The sequence below is a fragment of the Buteo buteo genome, chromosome 7 (genome assembly GCF_964188355.1).
Source record: "Buteo buteo chromosome 7, bButBut1.hap1.1, whole genome shotgun sequence".
Lineage (NCBI taxonomy): Eukaryota > Metazoa > Chordata > Aves > Accipitriformes > Accipitridae > Buteo > Buteo buteo.
Genome location: NC_134177.1, coordinates 2721963 through 2740057, shown reverse-complemented (window position 1 = coordinate 2740057; position 18095 = coordinate 2721963). Strand labels below are relative to the sequence as shown.

The window sequence follows — 18095 nt, the reverse complement described above, 5'->3', positions numbered from 1 at the left end:
GAAATAAGAATGAGAAAGCCTATTGGAACACCCAGCAATAGCCCCTGAAGAAAAGACATGTCGAAGGAGAAGAAAAAAAAAAGAAACAAAACAACACACACACACCCCCAATGGAAAGGAACAGAACCACCCAAAAGCCAGAGCAGCTCTGGGAGTCCCCCGTGCCTTGGGGGTACCCCACGTGAGCAGCAGAAGTAATAGCAGAGAGATGGGTAACACAATTTATATCCTTCCTAAGTTACACCTCCCTCTGAAATTTCCCCAGATAATTTTAATAAAATACTCTGTTGAACTACTGTTTACTACCGTATTTACTAACTCTTCTGTAAACATCTCCGGACAAGCGTGCATATCCACTAGCAGAATTTAGTCAGACCACTGCAGTCCAGAAGCAGAGCCCAACCCATAAACTCTGTATTTAAAAAATAAAAAAGTCAGGAAAACCATGCTGTACCAACAGCTTCTCAAGCTAGTGGGGGTAGAAGCCGTTAAGGGAAGCTTTTCAGGGGAAAAAAAAGGCAGTCTTATAAAGATAAGCAGCTTTCAGCTCAAGCCATTCCAAATTCATTGCAAACAGGACTCGTGCAGACATTGCCAAATAACACTCCAGCAGCCCATGCTCAAACAGTCCCTCCCTGGCCAAGGCAGGCAGCCCGCTGGGTGCTGTAGCTGCTGGCCTTATTCCTCCCACAACGATCACAACCAGATTTCCTCTATCAAAAATAAATTGCATTTCAGAATTCAAAAATCCCTTTTCCCGTTTTCCTCTTGATGATCAACCCCAGCCTATGAAGTATGCATTGAAGGTCTGAAGCACAAACACAGCAGGAGACTTTCTAACACAGGGCTGGAAGCAAAAGGGCTGGCAATAGAAAGAGGAAGGCTCCATCCTACCAGAAATTTATTAGACGAATGGGGGATAGGGGAACAAAAGCCAGATGGCTCCCATGCTCCATATCCACAAACGAAAAAAACCAAGGTAAAAATCGCTGGGCTGAAAACCCTCAGAAAGTAAAAACTAGGGTGTTTGGAGTTGAGCTGACACGTGAGGTTACACCATTTGCAGAAGTCCGCCACTGTACTTCAGCAAGATGCTCAAGGGTACAGAGAGTTTAGGAACAGAAAATAAAGTTTCAAGACGACGTTAAATTCACAGTTACTGTCTGTCATGTCACACACGAAATGCCGACCTATAGGTAACAGCAGTAGTTATCTACAACTATACCACGTCAGAATTAGAGGAGAAGCAGGTAGTTGGAAATGAAGAGCAACAGAAGAACAATAATCTAATTCCCTCCCTCCCCAAGAAAGGAAAAAAAAAGCATCAACCCATCGCGGGGGAGAACTGGGGGAAACTTTGCCTTTGGATCCTCAAAGATACACTTCCCCAGAAACTCTACATATTTCTCAAGGGGAAGCAGAAGTCGTGCTTGTTTAAAAAAAATACATACGTAAGTCTCAACAACCACAAAGGGCAACAACACATCACTAAACAGTCAGGTAAGAAAAATACAGGTGCCAGGATCCATTTAAAGCTTTTATTAAAAAGACCCAGAATTCACAAGTCAACAAGGAAACATAAACCAACTTGCATCAACCAGTCTCAGAGCTGAGAGCGTTTGGTTCTCAAAGGGAGCACAGAGAGCACCAATAAAAATGATCACAGGTCAGTGTACTACTCCCCTTCAGCAGTAAGCTCAGCAGAGTTCACAACCCGATACTTTATCTTCCCAGATTGTTCTCCAGAATACAGAACTACCAACCAAAATAGTCCTGGCTTAGTCTTTCAGGAAGGAACAAGAAAGAAATCTCCACTGAAAAGTAGCTTTAAAAAATCCTTAAGACCATGAGTTCCAGGAGGTCTGTTTAATTTTTTTTTTGCCTGCAGTAATTTATTACAGGTATAATATAACAATTTATTAAAACAAACTACTTTCTCTGGAGTCAAGCAATTTGCCAAAGGGTCTGAAGCCTTTGGTGGCACACAAGGACTCCCTGAAGTCAGCCAAGGAAAGCTCCCTCACCCCTGTGCACCTTATCCTCTACCTCCGTAGTGGCTTTTTGTTTGGTGCACCTAGCACTCCAGAAAGCCAGATGCTCTTGCCTTTTAAAGTAAGATTAGCTTAGTTTAGGAATAGTTTGTCCAATTATGTAAGCAAGCCTCTATCATTAACACAACACAAAGAACAACGCGCTCTGCAGGAGTTGCTAGTAACCAGCTATTCAGCAACAGGCCTTTCACTGAAATTATGGGAAAGCATTAAGTTTCATTATGAAATTGAACATTTTTCCACTGAACGCCAAGCTTCAGTTCCTGCATTTAACTCTCTTCTTCATTTTTAGTCACAACACCTAAAAAATACACAAATTTTCACATTAATCGGGACTTACATGAGGTTTATTGCTAAGCTTGTGATTTAGTATCAAGTTCCAGGGCTAGCACTTTTTGAGCTAACACTGAAATTGTATAGTTTAGTTTCCCCTGAAATACTCGCTTGGATCAAAATAGAAAGGTACTCTTTTTTCACGTTTTTTTCTATAAGAAAAATGAAACAGACCACTTCCAACATGGAAACAGAGTTGTCCAACTTGAGAGGCTATATAACCCATGCCAAGATCAAGGCTCATTTCACAGCAATTATATTACTGAAACAAAGCTTTCCCATTTCAAACATCATTGTGTAGTGAGAAAAGATCAAGTCTTAGCTATTGACTCAAGCTACTCACTGAGTATTTTAGACAGGAGGGCATAGTACATAGCTCATGGGTTCAAATAAACAGCCAGATGGTTCTTCATCAGTATCTGTGTTATTTACCCACAGTGCAGAGGGGAAGCTTAAGCCAAGTACTTTAAAAATAGTATCTACGCTTGCAGAAAAGTATGGTGCATCATTCTGCTTTTGCTCCGGTAGTTGTCAGGACTGGAAACAAAGTTTTGTGTACCAGGAACTTCGCTGTATTTCTGCTTTTGCAAGTGGGGCAAGACGCTATTTCAAGACGCTTCTGTGTGCCATTGTCGATAAATAGGAAGAGTAATTATCTGGTAGCTGCAAAAAAATAATTTTAAAAAAATCATGCATCATAATAAGCCTGCTCCTCAACTTACTTGGTTCACCAGCCATTGATTCATTCTCATTTTGTTCATTAGATTTTTAATTACCATTGATGAGACTTCATTTCTGAGAACAAGCATATATTTAGCATTTTAATCAGAGGTTGATTTGATGGCTATTTGAAACAATAAGCCCAAATTCTTAAAATAAACATCTCATTGTTCTATTCTTAGTTATTAAACCCCCTACTTTTTTACTAATACCTGAGCGCCTAGTTTGGAGAGGTACTTATTCCTTAAACTAAATGCATCAGCTTTTGGCCGTAATTTAGCCAAGTCTTCTTCATTTTGACGTCTGAGTCTCTCTTGTTCTTCCGCTCTGGAAAAGAAAATTGGTTTAAGATATTTGCAATGAGGAGTGCAAACCCAAGCAACTTTATCTTGTGTATGCAGTTTTATTTTTAATAACTAGAAAATGTTTGTAATGTTTATAGATGAATACTGGATATCAGATTAAAAGAGACTAAGAGATGTGTATGGATTACTCTAATTCAGTGTAAAGAAAGAGAGAGGCTGTTTTCTGCAGTTTCCTTTTATTTAGATTGCAAGACTTCGATAGAAAGATAAACCTTTTGGTTTTCACAGATTACAACACGCTCAGTGCGCTTTTGTAACAATTTTTACTATCTCTTTATTAAACAAGCTTTCACTCCTTAAAATAAAGGTTACAATACAAAAGGAATCAGTTGTCAAAAAAGCAAATAAAAGACTGCTCAGCAGTCTTCAGAATTAATAGCAGTCTCCTACAAGACAGTCAATATTTAACCAGAGCATTGTCGCTCTTTTCTCATATAAGTCTTAAAAGAGAAACAGAACCAAAGCAAGCTCTAAATACACTTAGCTTAAGACAGTGGTTTGCATTAAGACAGTGACAAAGGCAGTAACAGTGACCCGTTTCTAAGTTCTGTAAGGCAATGAGCCTTATTACAGAACATAAAGTGCCATTACGTTAAGAAACCTCCACCCCCACCAAGATGGTAGCACTGCACATAAAAGACACTTCATACTAACTAGTCTTTATCTTACGCTGAACACGTTTGTCTCAGGTTGCAGAGTACCCTCTCCAATGACAGAGCCTAAACACAGTGCAAAATGCTATAGAACCCATTCTGTGCAAATTAAGAGATGATATGCCATTAGTTCAAACCGGTTACAAAGCATAAAATTTAGCCATTTGCTGTAAAATCCCCAGCATGTTAGTTTCTTTTCCAAAGAACTACTGTGCAGAGTGACCAAACTAAACACCACTATAATTCTTCGAGTTGACATGCTGATCATCAAATGCTCCCCACTTCTGGATGATATTTGCTATTCAAATTTCTTTTCTGAAAAAAACATTGTAATAAAAATTACTGAAAATAATTGTTCTAAGGCACTATATCCCACAGCATACACTAATACAAAGCCATCTTTCACAGTAAGTACTGGAAGTGTTACACACATCCCGCGTGGGCCAGGCAGATTGAAAGGCAACTCTATTTGGACACAGAATTCCTTTGCTCCTGGGTACAAGGTTTGGGGGGGTTTTGTTGCATTCGTATTAAAAACTGGCTGTGACCTTTCAGCTCGAGGATGATTCTCATTACAACTAAGCTAGCCAGCTCACCACGTCTGGTGAGGTTTTAGTTTCCTTGAGCTTTCCTCAAGACTGATGTCCTAATTTGTGGGCTTTTTACACAAGAAACAAAACCATGTTAAACCCCACAAGTCACCTGGCTACACCTTGTTGACAAGCATTTTGGTTTTTATAAGACTAACTTAAGTATCATCATATGGACAGTTACACAGTCCCGTTTTAGAAAAGTCCATAAAGTCCATTTATAAGAGATGTCTTGTTATAGTCAAGCATTTATCTGGAACAAACTTATAAGCTGTGAGATATACAATATCTGCAGGTGAAATGTAGTTACCTATTAAAAAGTAAATGAACAGGCAAATGAACTTCAAGATCTAAAGAGACTCGCTGAGCTGAATTAGGTCAGAACAGAAAGCATTTCAAAAGAAAAATTCTGTGCTGTTCACACACAAGCAGCTTGAATTCTACCAATGTTATTTTTAAAGGTGTGACTTGCTACATATTGACTTACTTTTTCACATGACAAAGGTTAAACTATGACGAGAGTCATGAAACGCATATACTGTGCCCTGTCCAACAGTTCTCAATCACAAACTCACCAAAACAAATTCAGATTAGAGGAATAGAACCTCAAATTTCTTCAGCTTGTTCTACCCTTAAGTAAATTAAACATTTGCTTTAAATACATTAAAAAAATAAAAACCAGTAAATTAGCCAAGACTTCATCCCCATTGACATGACATTCTCCAATGTACATATTTTTAATCCTCACAGCACTAATTAGAACTAGGAAAAGTTAACACAGTTTCTGGGTGCTGAGACACTACTAGAAGAAGCATCTTCAAGATCATCAGGACAAACTAAGCTACCCAAACTCAGTCTGATGGACAGACTTTACATTATGTCTACTTAAAAAAAGCAATTTTTCTAGACAGTTAAGTAGATAATGGAGAAGCTGAAGTGGAAGTGTCTTTTGTTTTGCCTTTAAGGTGACATCTCTTAATGGACTTTGCCATACAATGCTTTTTCTCTCCTCTTCCCCCAATACAAGGCAAGCACTTTGAAAGTTAAGACTAACACAGTGTTTGACTCCCTTGTACAGCATTCCATATCCATTTACCTCTCATTTAGCATTCTCGGATAGCAAACAATATGGCAAATAAACTTTCTACTGCACAGAGGGGATAAAGCCAGTGCCGTAGAACTCAGGGAATACCCCAATAGCAGGTAACATACCTTCATGCTTGATCAAACAACACTCTTAAAGCACAAGAGTACCCGATTCCAGCTGTTAGGCTATGCACAGTGATAGACCCTTAACGTGTCACCAATGTTTTGTCAAGACCAAGAGAATTTTTTAAGTTACTATTCTGAAGAGCATCACTGTCCTTATTTTCTGTAGAGAGAGAAGCAGGACATGCAAGTCTCCCACAGAATGAAGTTTGCTTAATTGGATGAACTGTCAAAATTTGCTTATTTCAACAATTCCTGCCCTAAGCCCACCCCAAGTGCTCCGTTTCCTTTTAAAGGAAGAAGTAGATTCCACTTTATCAAAATATCCCTGCCCCCTTTTCTTTCTGAAAATGGAAACTTTTCACTGCAATCAATAACATTTATGACACAGATCTGACCACAAATCGAGTTTCACATTAGCACTGCAATTTAGACTCAAGCCTCGGTTTTCAGAGACAAGTTGAATTAAGACTTCTAAATAAAATAGCAAGAGGAGCAAGCTGAAACTAAAGGGAAAGGGACTGGAGTGTAGTTTCTTCTGAAGACAGACCTAGCTTTTAATGACACTTAAAAAAAAATTGGCCCATGCATTACATGACATTAAACCCAGGTAACGTTTGCTGCTGACTGCGTCAGGTACGCACCATATAAGTCAAGCACGTTTTTAAATAAGTGATACAACATTTTTTAAGGCCACTGAAATAAAGAAAAATAGCAAGGAAGAGTGCCAGGAAAGGACACCTGGTTAATTGCTAATTCCTCTAATTATTCATTCACAGGAGGCAGGAATAGGAACTCCTACTAGTAAAAAGTAAGAAAGAAAATAACATTCAATACAAATGGCAGACTCACAAAAGAGACTGACTTCAGACAGTAATCTACCCAATTACTTCAGGTTAAACATTCCATAAGGACACTGTTCTTTATTGTTCTTTATACTTACTCAGTTGCAGCTACTTTTTGCAGTTTTTCCCTTTTCTTTGCAGACCAGTTGAGATCACCACCTGCAACAGAAGTAACATACACTTTGAAACTTTTAAAATTGGTCTTTTTGTATTATATCTTGACAAAAGAAATCAGTGGAGTAATTCTCAAAAGTAGAAACTGAGGTAAAGAACGAGCAATGTGTTCGTAATCATCCGAGCAAGCAAAATCAGGACCCAAACTAAGCTCTCAACCTGATCCAGTTTTATGTGGAGTAACAATTAAGTTTCTCTACAACTCACCATAACATCCCATAAAACTAAAGTGGAAGCAACTTTAAAAGAAACAAATTAATATCCCTTCCAGATCTTTCAGGAGTTACTGCTTCAAAAAACAGTTGAGAAAGAACACTGCTATTTGAAGGAAAGTCTACAGAATTAAGTTTTTATATTTGCAGATACATATACAGTCAAGTTTGATATGCAGTTTAGAAAAAGCTGCAGAATATCCTACATGTTTGTTCAAGTCAGCTGAAGGGATAGGTACCACTGCCCTGCTGATGAGATTTAACATCACAGCAAGGTTCAAGGAATGACACACTACAGCATCTACAAAGACGATGTTACAAGGACAGGCCTCATCAAGAGATGCTCCTGGTACCAAAGCCATGAGCTACAGCACCCAACACAAGACCGTACGACACCACCTGTAAAGACTTCAGCTTGATAACTTCAAGAATTACAATAAAAACAAATATCAAGAGAAGCTGAAAATACTTGCTCACCTGTGAGGTGATTGACAAAATACAGCATGACAACAGCAATTAGTGACACTAAAAAAAAATAAAAGGAACAGTTTTAGCTGACAATAAAATTTACAGCAATGACAGAAGAACAGCTTTAACATACAACCAAGCAACAACTAAGATTTTTCACAATAGCTGTGAGGGGAGATTTTTGCCAGCAGCATCTCTTAACTGCTTTTGAAAATTCCACTATGCTCTTAAGTAGCATGGTAACTCAGAAAAGGTTATTCTAGTTTTAGTTATATTAATAACAGCCCTCAAACATAGCCTTTATGAGTATCATTCACCCACCCTTGTACTCACTCTTCATTTTTTTCAAAACACTGAAACTACTTACACTAAATTGCTTCAAGAAAACCACAGAACACTTCACTAGGTTTGAATTACTTTCAATATTGCCCCAGTTGAAACCCCCTATCTAACTGTAAGAAAGGAGGTATTACTGTTTTACAGGAATTAAGAAAAAAGCCTAATAAAGCTTCCTGAATGTACAGAATCCATTTTCAACGTTCGTAATACTTACAGCAAACACAAGCACTGAAGAAGACTTCAAGAAATAAGTATCCTCTTGTGTCCAGAATCATCCCAGCTGCTATAGCAATAATTGCCAGACCAAGATTCTGGATAGACTGCATACTAACACAGAAACAAAGGATTACCACTGTGTAGAAATTTATTTTTAAAGAAAACATCATTAGTGACACTGAACAAACGAGTTTAACTTCTCCCCATTTGTGGCAGCATGTGACAGAGTCGTGACTCTGCATTTTTGCGGAAGTTTCTGTGCATCTACCACAACCACATGCTCTACCACACATATACATCCTGAAACTACATGAGACTTCCTGCTAGACCGAACTTGGAGGAATTAGAACCCCTCGATATTCAGTGGTTTAATAGCACCAGGACATGGTCATTGTAGAGCAGCAGACAGATTTAAGTACTTACAAGCCATAAGCAGTTCCCAGCTGGTGTTCTGGAACAACAAAGGCCACCATGGGCCACAGGGCACAGGCAAGCAGCGAGTAGGCCACTCCTAGCAAACACTGGTGAAATAAGAACAAGTAAACAGATGTTAGATGAGATGCATTCTTGCTGTAAAGTTCCAATACATGAACGTACTCATTTTCCTCTTCTCCCAAAAGAGGAAAAAAACACCCCAGCTAAAGTAACACTTTTTGTAATATCATTCTAAATAAATACACACATCTAGAAGGAGAGAGAACTTTTTCCAGGAGTGACCCACGAACTAAACCCTAACTAATTAGCATTAAGTAAAGAGCCTGACTTGAATACACAGAGGAAAAGATCAATGCTGCAACTCACTAGAAAAAATACCTGAAAAACAAGGACCCTATTTTTAAACCCTGATACACTGGTGAGCACTGTATTTAAGCCTGTAAACCTCAGTTCAAAAGCAATTTCTCAGAGAATCTGCCCTAGGAAGGGGAAAAACAGTAACAAATTTTTTTAGTGAGCTTTACCACTATCCAATACAGCACATTAGAGACAGTTTAAGTAATAGTCATAAGCTTCAGAACTCTACCAAAAGAACAAGTTTTAGGAGAAAAGCAAGCACCTAGCACAAGTAATCTAGTAATAGCCTGCGTAAGGAGCATCCCTGAAGCGTGAGAGCAGAACACTGCAACAGAGCACCACCGAACCACAGATACTGTGATGAATTGAGTCCTTCTCGGAAGGGACAAGGAATTGTCACTCCATACAGCCCTCCGGACTAATCTCATTCTTCCTGAGAAGTTGAACACCCTTTTGCACTAAACAACTACAGAATTACTGCTACAGACAGCAGCAGCCAGTCTTTTCCACCTCAAAACACACATGCATAACTACTGCCTCCCTCCACAAAACACCAAAACTTGAAGCATTATCTTTAGGCCACAGATAGCTCATGTTAGTTTTGCCTGTATTATGCATTCTTTGCTTTTTCACCGTCTTTAGTTTTAAGCTCAGTTTCACCTAGCTTATCCTTCTTCAAGTCAGGGATATAAAAATAGGTTTTGAGGACTACCTAAACAGTCAGAAGACAGTAGCAACTTATGCAGAATAATTCAGCATCAACTTCATCTCTTATTTTATCATATTTAGCTATAAGTCTCAGAGAATTAGTTACCATTGCTATCCAGGGGTTCCAGAAGGTAAAAGCCAACATAATATGAGAAGCAAGTGTAGTTATTACAGCACATAAAACCCAGATAATATTCTTTCCAAGTTTATCCACCAGGAGTCCAAAGACTGGGGACATGGGTGCCGATATGATATACACAATACTACAAAAGAATAAAAATAAGAGAATTGAACACTATCAAGCCATGGACAGCTTTAGGTGTTGCACAGTACAAGTGTCTCCAGATAAAATACCATATTCCCTTGTTACCTGTAAGGCCATACCCCAAACCACACAAAAAAAACCTCACCCCGAACAACAGACGCCAAAACTCAAAATTCCCAAATGGTCTGAGGACATGAAAACACTCAACATCCAAGGAAACAGTGACATACTTGGAGCTCTTGGAATCATAAACCAGCAAGTGTTTTGTTGTTGGTTTTTATTTTTGGGGTTTTTTTTGCCACATCACAAATTCATCTTCAAACTAGGAAAATTAAGTTCATTTAGTGTTGCTATTAAACTTCTTCCATCACTCAGAAGAGAATCACCGAATACCAAAATAATACCCTCAGATAGAGCTTTTTCTTTCCAATTCCTCAGTCTGGACATCTGAGACATTTTTATTAAAAAAAAAAAATACCCACACCTCCCAATTATTCCTTCAGCCATGTGAAATCTATCTAGCCACTTATATTCAAGTCACCACCTGCAACAGTAGATCCCAAACCTCCTCCCACCTGGTCAGAGCCCAAAGATACATACACCCCTAGAACACAGCAGCAGCACATTTACTTATAAAATCAACCACAATATACCTGTTAATTGCACTTGCTTCTTGAGATGAGAATCTGAATTTCTCAATAAAGAAAACCCTAAAGAAAAAAAAAGCAGATTTAGAAAAATGCATACTTTTATGACATGAAAGAAAAATAAAGCTAGACAAAGTAAAAACAAAAACCTAGTAACTGTAAGAGACCGAAGTGAGAATTTTCAGAATACATGCACAAGCAAAAAATAGGCATCATAGAATGGTTTGGATTGGAAGGTCATCTAGTTCCAACCCCATCACCACGGGCAGGGACACCTTCCACCAGACCAGGTTGCTCAAAGCCCCGTCCAACCTGGCCTTGAACACTGCCAGGGATGGGGCATCCACAACTCCTCTGGGCAACCTGTGCCAGTGTCTCACCACTCTCACAAAGAAGAACTTCTTCCTTACATCTAATCTAAATCTACCCCCTTTCAGTTTAACGCCATAACCCCTTGTCCTATCCCATTTCAGAAGAAATGACAAACCAGGGCACAGACTTGCTGGGAGACCAGTGGTTCTGTAGCCACCTGAGATTCTTAAATATTACCCTGCACCTCTCCCTTTGTAAGTAGCTAGTTAAGACCCTAGCCAAATTCAAGAGGAATAGCTACGCGAGACACACTTACTTTCCAAGTCCAATGAAAGGAAAAACTGCTGCATAGTAACAGACACAGATAACAAATATAAGCCACAAGGAGAAAGAGAAGTCCTTCACATCAGTTAGCTTAATCACTTCACCTGGAATAGGGCAAGAGACAATATTGTTTCAGTCAGCATAAGCACATCTGGAATTCATCCACACTGAATAAACATTAAGGTGATCACAAGTCACAACTAAAGCATATATTTCTGCCACTGTCTACTCTCTCGTTTAAAAGTTTACACAGTGAGAGTTGGTTAAGAATATACAAGTGCTAAATCAACAGTGCCAAAGTCAAGAACAAATTGTCTCTCCCACATTAAGCTGCATGCGCAAGTTCTCTAAAGCCTCTGAGGGTCTTATACAGAATTAAATACAAACCACTTTTTCCAGGAAATGTTTAATCAGCTAGCAAAATTCATGTCTGAAGCCTCATGTTATGTGCTCTTATTTGGCTCTCAAATTTAGTTTATTTTTAATTGGTCTAAATTCTCCCACACGGAAAACTCAAAACACCACACATTGATGGAGAAGAGCTGCATGGTTTTACACACCTATAAAAGGAAATAAGACCAATTCCAGCAAAATGAAGGACCAGGAGCAATGACACAGATCAAACTGGTATGAACCGGGAGGCTCTCCACATGCTTTACAGATAAATCAGACAACAGCACATCTGCCTGTAAACTGGTGTTTAAAACTGTAAAACTTCCTACTGATATAAAAATGAACTAAAAATTATGACTAAAGCTGTAACTGTGAAAAACATTTTAGGCAGCAGCTACTGAATTACCTAAAACACAAACCTGCATAGTGCACAGAGTAACTGGAAGGGTCTGTTCCAGAATGAAAGAATGAAGCTCAAGCTCCCACACCACTCACCCGTTTTCCCTTGCTCTTTACAAAGGAGCTTCTCCGCTCTCTTGTCCAGATAAGCAAGGATTAACGCACAGGTCAGTGAAAAGAGACACGTTATGCCACCTGCAAGAAGGCAACGCGACATGTTTAGTTGTTGACTCAAGCAACAGTTTGGCTTTTAAGCACAACTAGTGTCGTGTACTTTTCCATATCTAATACAAACTAAGTTTAACACCAGCTTGCCTTATGTGTAAGGCTCAATAGCTATACAAGTCAGAGTAAGGTGTAAATACTGAAGCCTGCCACATGAGACACATCTGCCTTGAACTGGAGTACAAACAAGTAGCTACATTTATTTTATTTAAAACATTACCACCACTCCCACTCAGCACAGCCAAGCTTCTTGTCTGTAGCTCGTAATAACAGAAACAAAGCCTGGGCCTTGTTACCAACACCAGGGCCTTAATACCCATGGCTCTGAAGGAAAGGAACACGGATCCAAAGGCAGTTGAAATTTCATTTTTACACACCAGACAACTACACGCAAGCTTTGATATGATAACCTTCAAAAAATTTTTCAAGTCTGTCCTTTACTCAAAGTATGTTAAATGTTTCATCTCTATAAGATAAAAACTTGAATTTGGCAACCACAAAAATCACACAGCATTTTATCAGGTGCAGTAATCATACACTCTGCACGAGAATATTTGCCATTGCTACAAACAGTATTTGAATTGTTCTTCCTAGTCTCAAATATATTTGTCCTACTTTCAAGTTAGTAAGAAATCATTAACACATATGCATGCTGTTCAAATTCAGAAGCCTAAAATAGCAGGTGACATCAATTCAAAATATTACTGACCTATCATGAGAGTTAACCCAAGAGTACTGGGACCAGTATACCCCAGAAGATCTTGAACTCTAGAATATATCCATCCCATGATATTCATGTTCACTGTGCTCCCCTAGGCAGAACAGACGCACATGAAGAATAACGTATTTCACAATTATATGAATTCAAAAGGAACATAAGGCAGACTGCTTATTGAACAGAGTTTAAAACAAACAAGCAAGATTAAACATCATCTGAGGGAACATAAACCACCAGCAAGAATGATAAAATTATTCCCTGCTGGTTTGGTCAGCGTTCATAATAAATCAACCACTGCAACAATAATATATCATTACAAACTGAAATTGTATACAACTCTAACAGTGTTTCAATGGAGACATTAGCAGTGCCATAAAATCTACATCACACACTGCATTAGCTCATAAACTGAGTTGAATTCAATACCACATGTTAAAGCAAACAGGATTCCCACCTGAGAGGCATCAGCAAGAAGTACTTTTTTTTCCTCCCCTTCTCCCCCTAGAGAAGGGATCCCTGGCTGCAATCCCAAGGCTAACAACAGACAGTTTAACTGCAGTTCAGCTGAGATGAGGCAACTGCTAATTAGCAACAGCCTGAACATCAACCCAGACCCAGCTGTGACCAGTTAACACTTTTACAGAGGTAAATACCTGCAGCGGTTTAAGATACCACAGGCTGCTGAAGAGGACCCCTAACAGGAGAGACATGTCTCCACTCTTCATTCACAGCCTGGTATATTAGCATAAACCCACCTCTAGCAGCAGTTTAAGTGATTATATCAAACCAAAACAGCACAGCTGAGATGCAGTCACACAGTTCTTATCAGAACCAGCAACAGGGACAAAAACATCTTACAATAGCAGATAAAGATGGGAGTTTCCTAAAGCAGCCATCTCCACTCATCTATCAGAGACTGCACTTAGTCCCCAAGATACACTCAGTTAAGCTAACATTTTATCATATGCCAAGAATCAATAAGTCTGATGGAATACAGCACTGTGTCCCACCCAGTAATCTACACTAATAACCCCACCAGACTTCTTTAGAAGTTTGACAGGTTCTAAGAAATCTTATTAACCATTTCCTTGCGTATCCTTTGTCTACTTACTATAGATTTTTAACATTTTAAATTCCACATCCATTTTTAACTAAAACTCGCTAGGGAGGATTAGAAACGCTGTTTTCCACCTGTCTCACTGCCATGAGAAGCCACACACCTTAAAGTCTATGAATTAAAGCTGTACAGTTTTACACTTACAATTCTGGCCATGCTTAGCTGTAATCCAAACACAAGATTTAACTCCTTGCCTTTAAACCAACTGACTGCATAGGTGTTTTGTGCCACCGCTAAGGACTCTCCACCTATTCTAAAAAGAAGGAAGGCACAAAAGAAAACACGTTAATTGCAACATGCAAAGCAACAAGGAAGTAGTCCATCAATTGCTGGCAATACCAAGATAACAGTATTTCAGAGAAATTTATCTATGTACAGGTACATATCTATATACATGCAAGGCAATAGAAGTCTTAAAGACAATTCAAAAGGGAATTGCCAGGTCTTAAGAATAATGAAAAGCACAAAGTATCTTAAGTAGTCTAGGAGCAATTATAACTGCCTTTGGTCATTTACAGACATTAAAGCAATGGGCAGCAGCTTCTCACTTCTCTTCTGCATTAAAGAACCAAGTGCTGCAGATACTGACCCAAATGAAACCAAAAAGCAGGCATCTTACCCATAATCAGAATTTAAGGGAGTCTTCTACCCACCCCCCAATACAGTTGGTCAGATTTTCTAACATTTTTATGCTGTGGCACATTCACAACTTGGAAGTATTTGTTCTGACATTTGCTCTCATTTTTTGCCACTCTAGGAGCTCTGTTGTATTTGTTGCTAAGAATCCTTTTTACTCAGGAAAGTAAGAATTAAGAGAAAAGGAGGACTAATACAGTTTTATCAGTTTACTGAATGTCTGTATTTGGGTAGTTTCATTACTTCTGAATTCAGTAAGACCCGCAAAGTCCTGGGTTTTGTTTTCTAACTTTAAGTTAGACCAGGAATGCGACTTAAGATGTTGCATGCCTCACCTTTACAGGTGCCTCAAAATCCAACAATTTTATCTCTCAGTCTAAACATGGTAGCAGTTTTCTAGGACACAGAAAGCAGGCCCTTACCTCAGACAGCACATACTATTCTCTTCTAGACTTACCCAAATACAAATCTGCCCAGGTCCATCAGCCAGAAAGTATTAAGTAGCGCTCCCAAAGCAAAGATCACCTGCCAAATAAACATTTAAGGAAAAATAATAATTTTGTATTTGAAGTATGAAACAAACTAGAATAATCTCAAAACAGAAATAAAAATGCTTTTTTCCCCTTCCCAGACCTGCAGAAATACTTCACACCCAATTCCTACTCCTAATTTTTTGCCTTTGCTCCCTCTGCATCCCTTACACATCATCCTGCTGGCTACACAATATCCAACCTGGCCCACCCTGAAACTGCACTCAGAAAACACCTCCAGAGGCTTAAGTCATGCTTCACCTTTACCATCATACCCTAGCCAAATACACCTACATACTAGTTTCATATCAAATGGATAAAACATTTGGTTCCTCCACATTCTTATTTCACTCATCCTTTGAGGTCCTCAGTTCCCAGTTACCCCAATAAAATTCACGGTTCTCCCATTTCAGTTCTCTTCACCTGCCTACTCCCATTGGAAATACACACTTTTCTAGTACACGAGAAGCCATTTCGACTTTTTTCCCCACCCGACCCCAGTAGAGAAGCTTCAGACACATATCATCCTTCACCCTCTCATTTGCACTTACCTGCCCGACACAAACAAAGATACTAAATATTATAGTGCCCAACCTGCAAGACAAACAAAATCACTTAATGCACAGATAGACTCTTTTTTCCTTTAAAAAAACTATATTAGACCTACAGCAAGGAAACAATGGGAGGTTGATTTGCAATAAAATATCTCTGTAACAAATGTGACAGCCTCTTTAAAAAAAAAAAAGGTAGTACAGACTGGCATTTCCGAAGCCACTTTACTTAAGCTATAAAGGGAAAGAAGCTCATTTATACCACTGGAAATTCCTAGATCACATGAAAATAAAATTTGAAAAAGCTTATTATAACTTGAAAAAAACTTTGTATTATAAAGCCTAAACTTCACGTGCACTTTAAGTCTACCACCCGTTGAACAGCAGCAACACTAACATCCCGCTTACCGTATTCCAAACACTCTGTCTATCAGAAAACCTCCAAAGAAGCAAAGAACCACGTTGGGCCAGGAATACCATGCATAGAGTGCCATGAACTGAGCTGTGTTCACCTTCATATCCTACACAGAGGGGAGAATAAAAAAAAAAGTAATTACTCTGTGTCGATTGTCCAGCCTGGAGTTCACAAACGAGTTTCACCATGTCTAGTGCACACAGGCGACTCATGGGGGGTTACAAAAGTGACCCAGCCTTGGGTTGCCTTGAGGCCCTGTCTCTCTGCAGAAATGACTCACAGGAGCTATGTAGACAGCTTAGCACCGGGTTGTCTGATAAACCCTAAAGTAAACAGGGCAGCGGCTGCACCATTCAAAGAACCAAAACCTGAACTGAGCCTTGAAATCCCTTAACAAATAGTATGCCCTGAGTTTCAATCCAATCACTATTCAGTTGCTGAGGAAGCAAGGCAAAAAAACGCAAAGCCTGGAGGGTTTCAGCTTCAGTTTCAAATGACAACCTTGTGTATTCAAACAGTCACAGACAAACAAAGGAAAGATAAAGGGAAACTCCACTCAGATATACATAATCCATTTAGGCATATATCATAATCCACTCAGACATAGTCATACACACCGTTCCACAAGTCAGGCGATAAAAACGCTAAGATTCAGGTTGGAATGGGGTAGGCACTTCTCCAACTATACAGTTGGCTTGCAAAGGAACGCCCCCCCCCCCCCTTAATCGGGACACTGGTCAAGGTAACTTCCCTGGGATTGAGAGCCCTTACCTGGAGGATTAAGTGAATATTGTTTATGCTTTAAGTTTGTAAATGCGTGTGTGCTTGTGGTTGTCCGTGAATCGCTTGTGGTTGTAATAATGTACTACTCTTGCCTTAAAAAACTGCAATAGTGCATTCCTCCATTGTATCTGTAGAACCTGCAATAGTGGCGTGTTAAGTCTGCAAGTGAAGTTCAAACAGATCATTTGCTTGAACCTTGCAGTTAAGCCTGCGAGTGAAGTTCAAGTCGTTTGCTTGAACCTGGCAGTTAAGTCCTTTTCCGTCACGTACTCCTAAGGTAATTACAGAGACACGGAGTAAGTACCCAAGCAGAACTCCTCTGAAACAAGCACTGCCTGACTTGGCCACTACCCGCACCCCCCTTCCCGCCCCCGGCAGCTACTCACCCGTTGAACCTGCGTTTGGAGAGCCGCCGGGTTGTCGTAGCAGAAGTAGCTGCCTGCAAGGAGAAGGGGACCGCCTCAGAGCTCTGCCCTCAGCACCCCACACCCCCGGCCCTACCCCCGCCACCGCCACCCACCGAAGCCCAGGAAGCACATGAGCGCCAGGACAAGGAGGCGGTGCGGCAAACGCCGCGGATCGCAGACGGCGGGCAGGGCACGGAGAGGCCCCGGAGAACCGCCGCCATCCTCATCCTCCTCCTCGGCGGCGGCGGAGCCCAGCAGCGCCCGCTCGTCCTCCGCCATCGCTGCTGCCGCCGTCACGTGAGCGGCCGTCACGTGGTCTCCCCCCCCACGGGCGTCACGTGAGCTGGCGGCCCCACAATGCACCGCGGCTCGTTGCCATGGCAGCCGGGCCTGGCCGCGGGCCTCACACCCGCCGCCTCTGTGGGAAATGAGGAGGTCGCTAAAACGAGAAGTGTAAAATCCCGAGCGTTTACGTGCTACAGCTAACGAGGCTCGCCGGGTTAAAACAGGAACGTAACAGCGGCAAAAAAAAGCCTTAAAATCCCCCCGAAACGTACCCCTAAGCTGCCGTCGTGGTTTGGTGAGGGCATCGCCTGCACCAAACGAGCCCGGCATTGCAGCAATGACAAAACTCTGTCATAGGCATGCAGCTGGCAGGACGTTACTTCACATTTTAGCGCCTAGAGCCGCCTTTTCTA

The 18095-nt window shown here is 40.3% G+C and overlaps 1 protein-coding gene across 6 annotated transcripts; it reads right to left on the bottom strand.

Annotated features, from left to right (window-relative positions):
* Positions 1-1499: 1499 nt before the first annotated feature.
* Positions 1500-17708, bottom strand: MFSD1 (major facilitator superfamily domain containing 1). Of its 6 annotated transcripts, XR_012650889.1 has the most exons (18): positions 17511-17707; positions 17377-17429; positions 16201-16313; positions 15793-15835; positions 15169-15236; positions 14220-14328; positions 12950-13052; positions 12112-12210; positions 11216-11327; positions 10594-10650; positions 9782-9938; positions 8599-8696; positions 8174-8286; positions 7630-7677; positions 6865-6925; positions 3317-3431; positions 2728-3047; positions 1501-2352 (listed from the first exon to the last, which is right to left on the bottom strand). XR_012650889.1 is itself a non-coding variant. In XM_075031297.1 (17 exons), exons 1-17 carry the CDS (start codon positions 17674-17676, stop codon positions 2988-2990), a joined length of 1575 nt encoding a protein of 524 aa, XP_074887398.1. In that variant the 5' UTR covers positions 17677-17707; the 3' UTR covers positions 1501-2987. The 6 variants fall into 6 exon arrangements, 5 of the variants coding, with proteins under 5 accessions (XP_074887402.1, XP_074887398.1, XP_074887399.1 ...); XM_075031297.1 differs by having other exon boundaries at positions 1501-3047; XM_075031301.1 differs by lacking the exon at positions 15793-15835 and having other exon boundaries at positions 1500-3047; positions 17511-17634.
* Positions 17709-18095: the final 387 nt, after the last annotated feature.

Bases quoted from the DNA above. Each gene is read 5' to 3' on its own strand.
- MFSD1 (XM_075031297.1), bottom strand. From the start codon at position 17,676: ATGGCGGAGGACGAGCGGGCGCTGCTGGGCTCCGCCGCCGCCGAGGAG. The intron at 12,211-12,949 runs GTCAGTAATATT...GCCTTCTTGCAG, and splicing joins TGGGTTAACTCTCATGATAG to GTGGCATAACGTGTCTCTTT. The intron at 6,926-7,629 runs GTGAGCAAGTAT...CTTCTGTTGCAG, and splicing joins TTTTGTCAATCACCTCACAG to GTGGTGATCTCAACTGGTCT.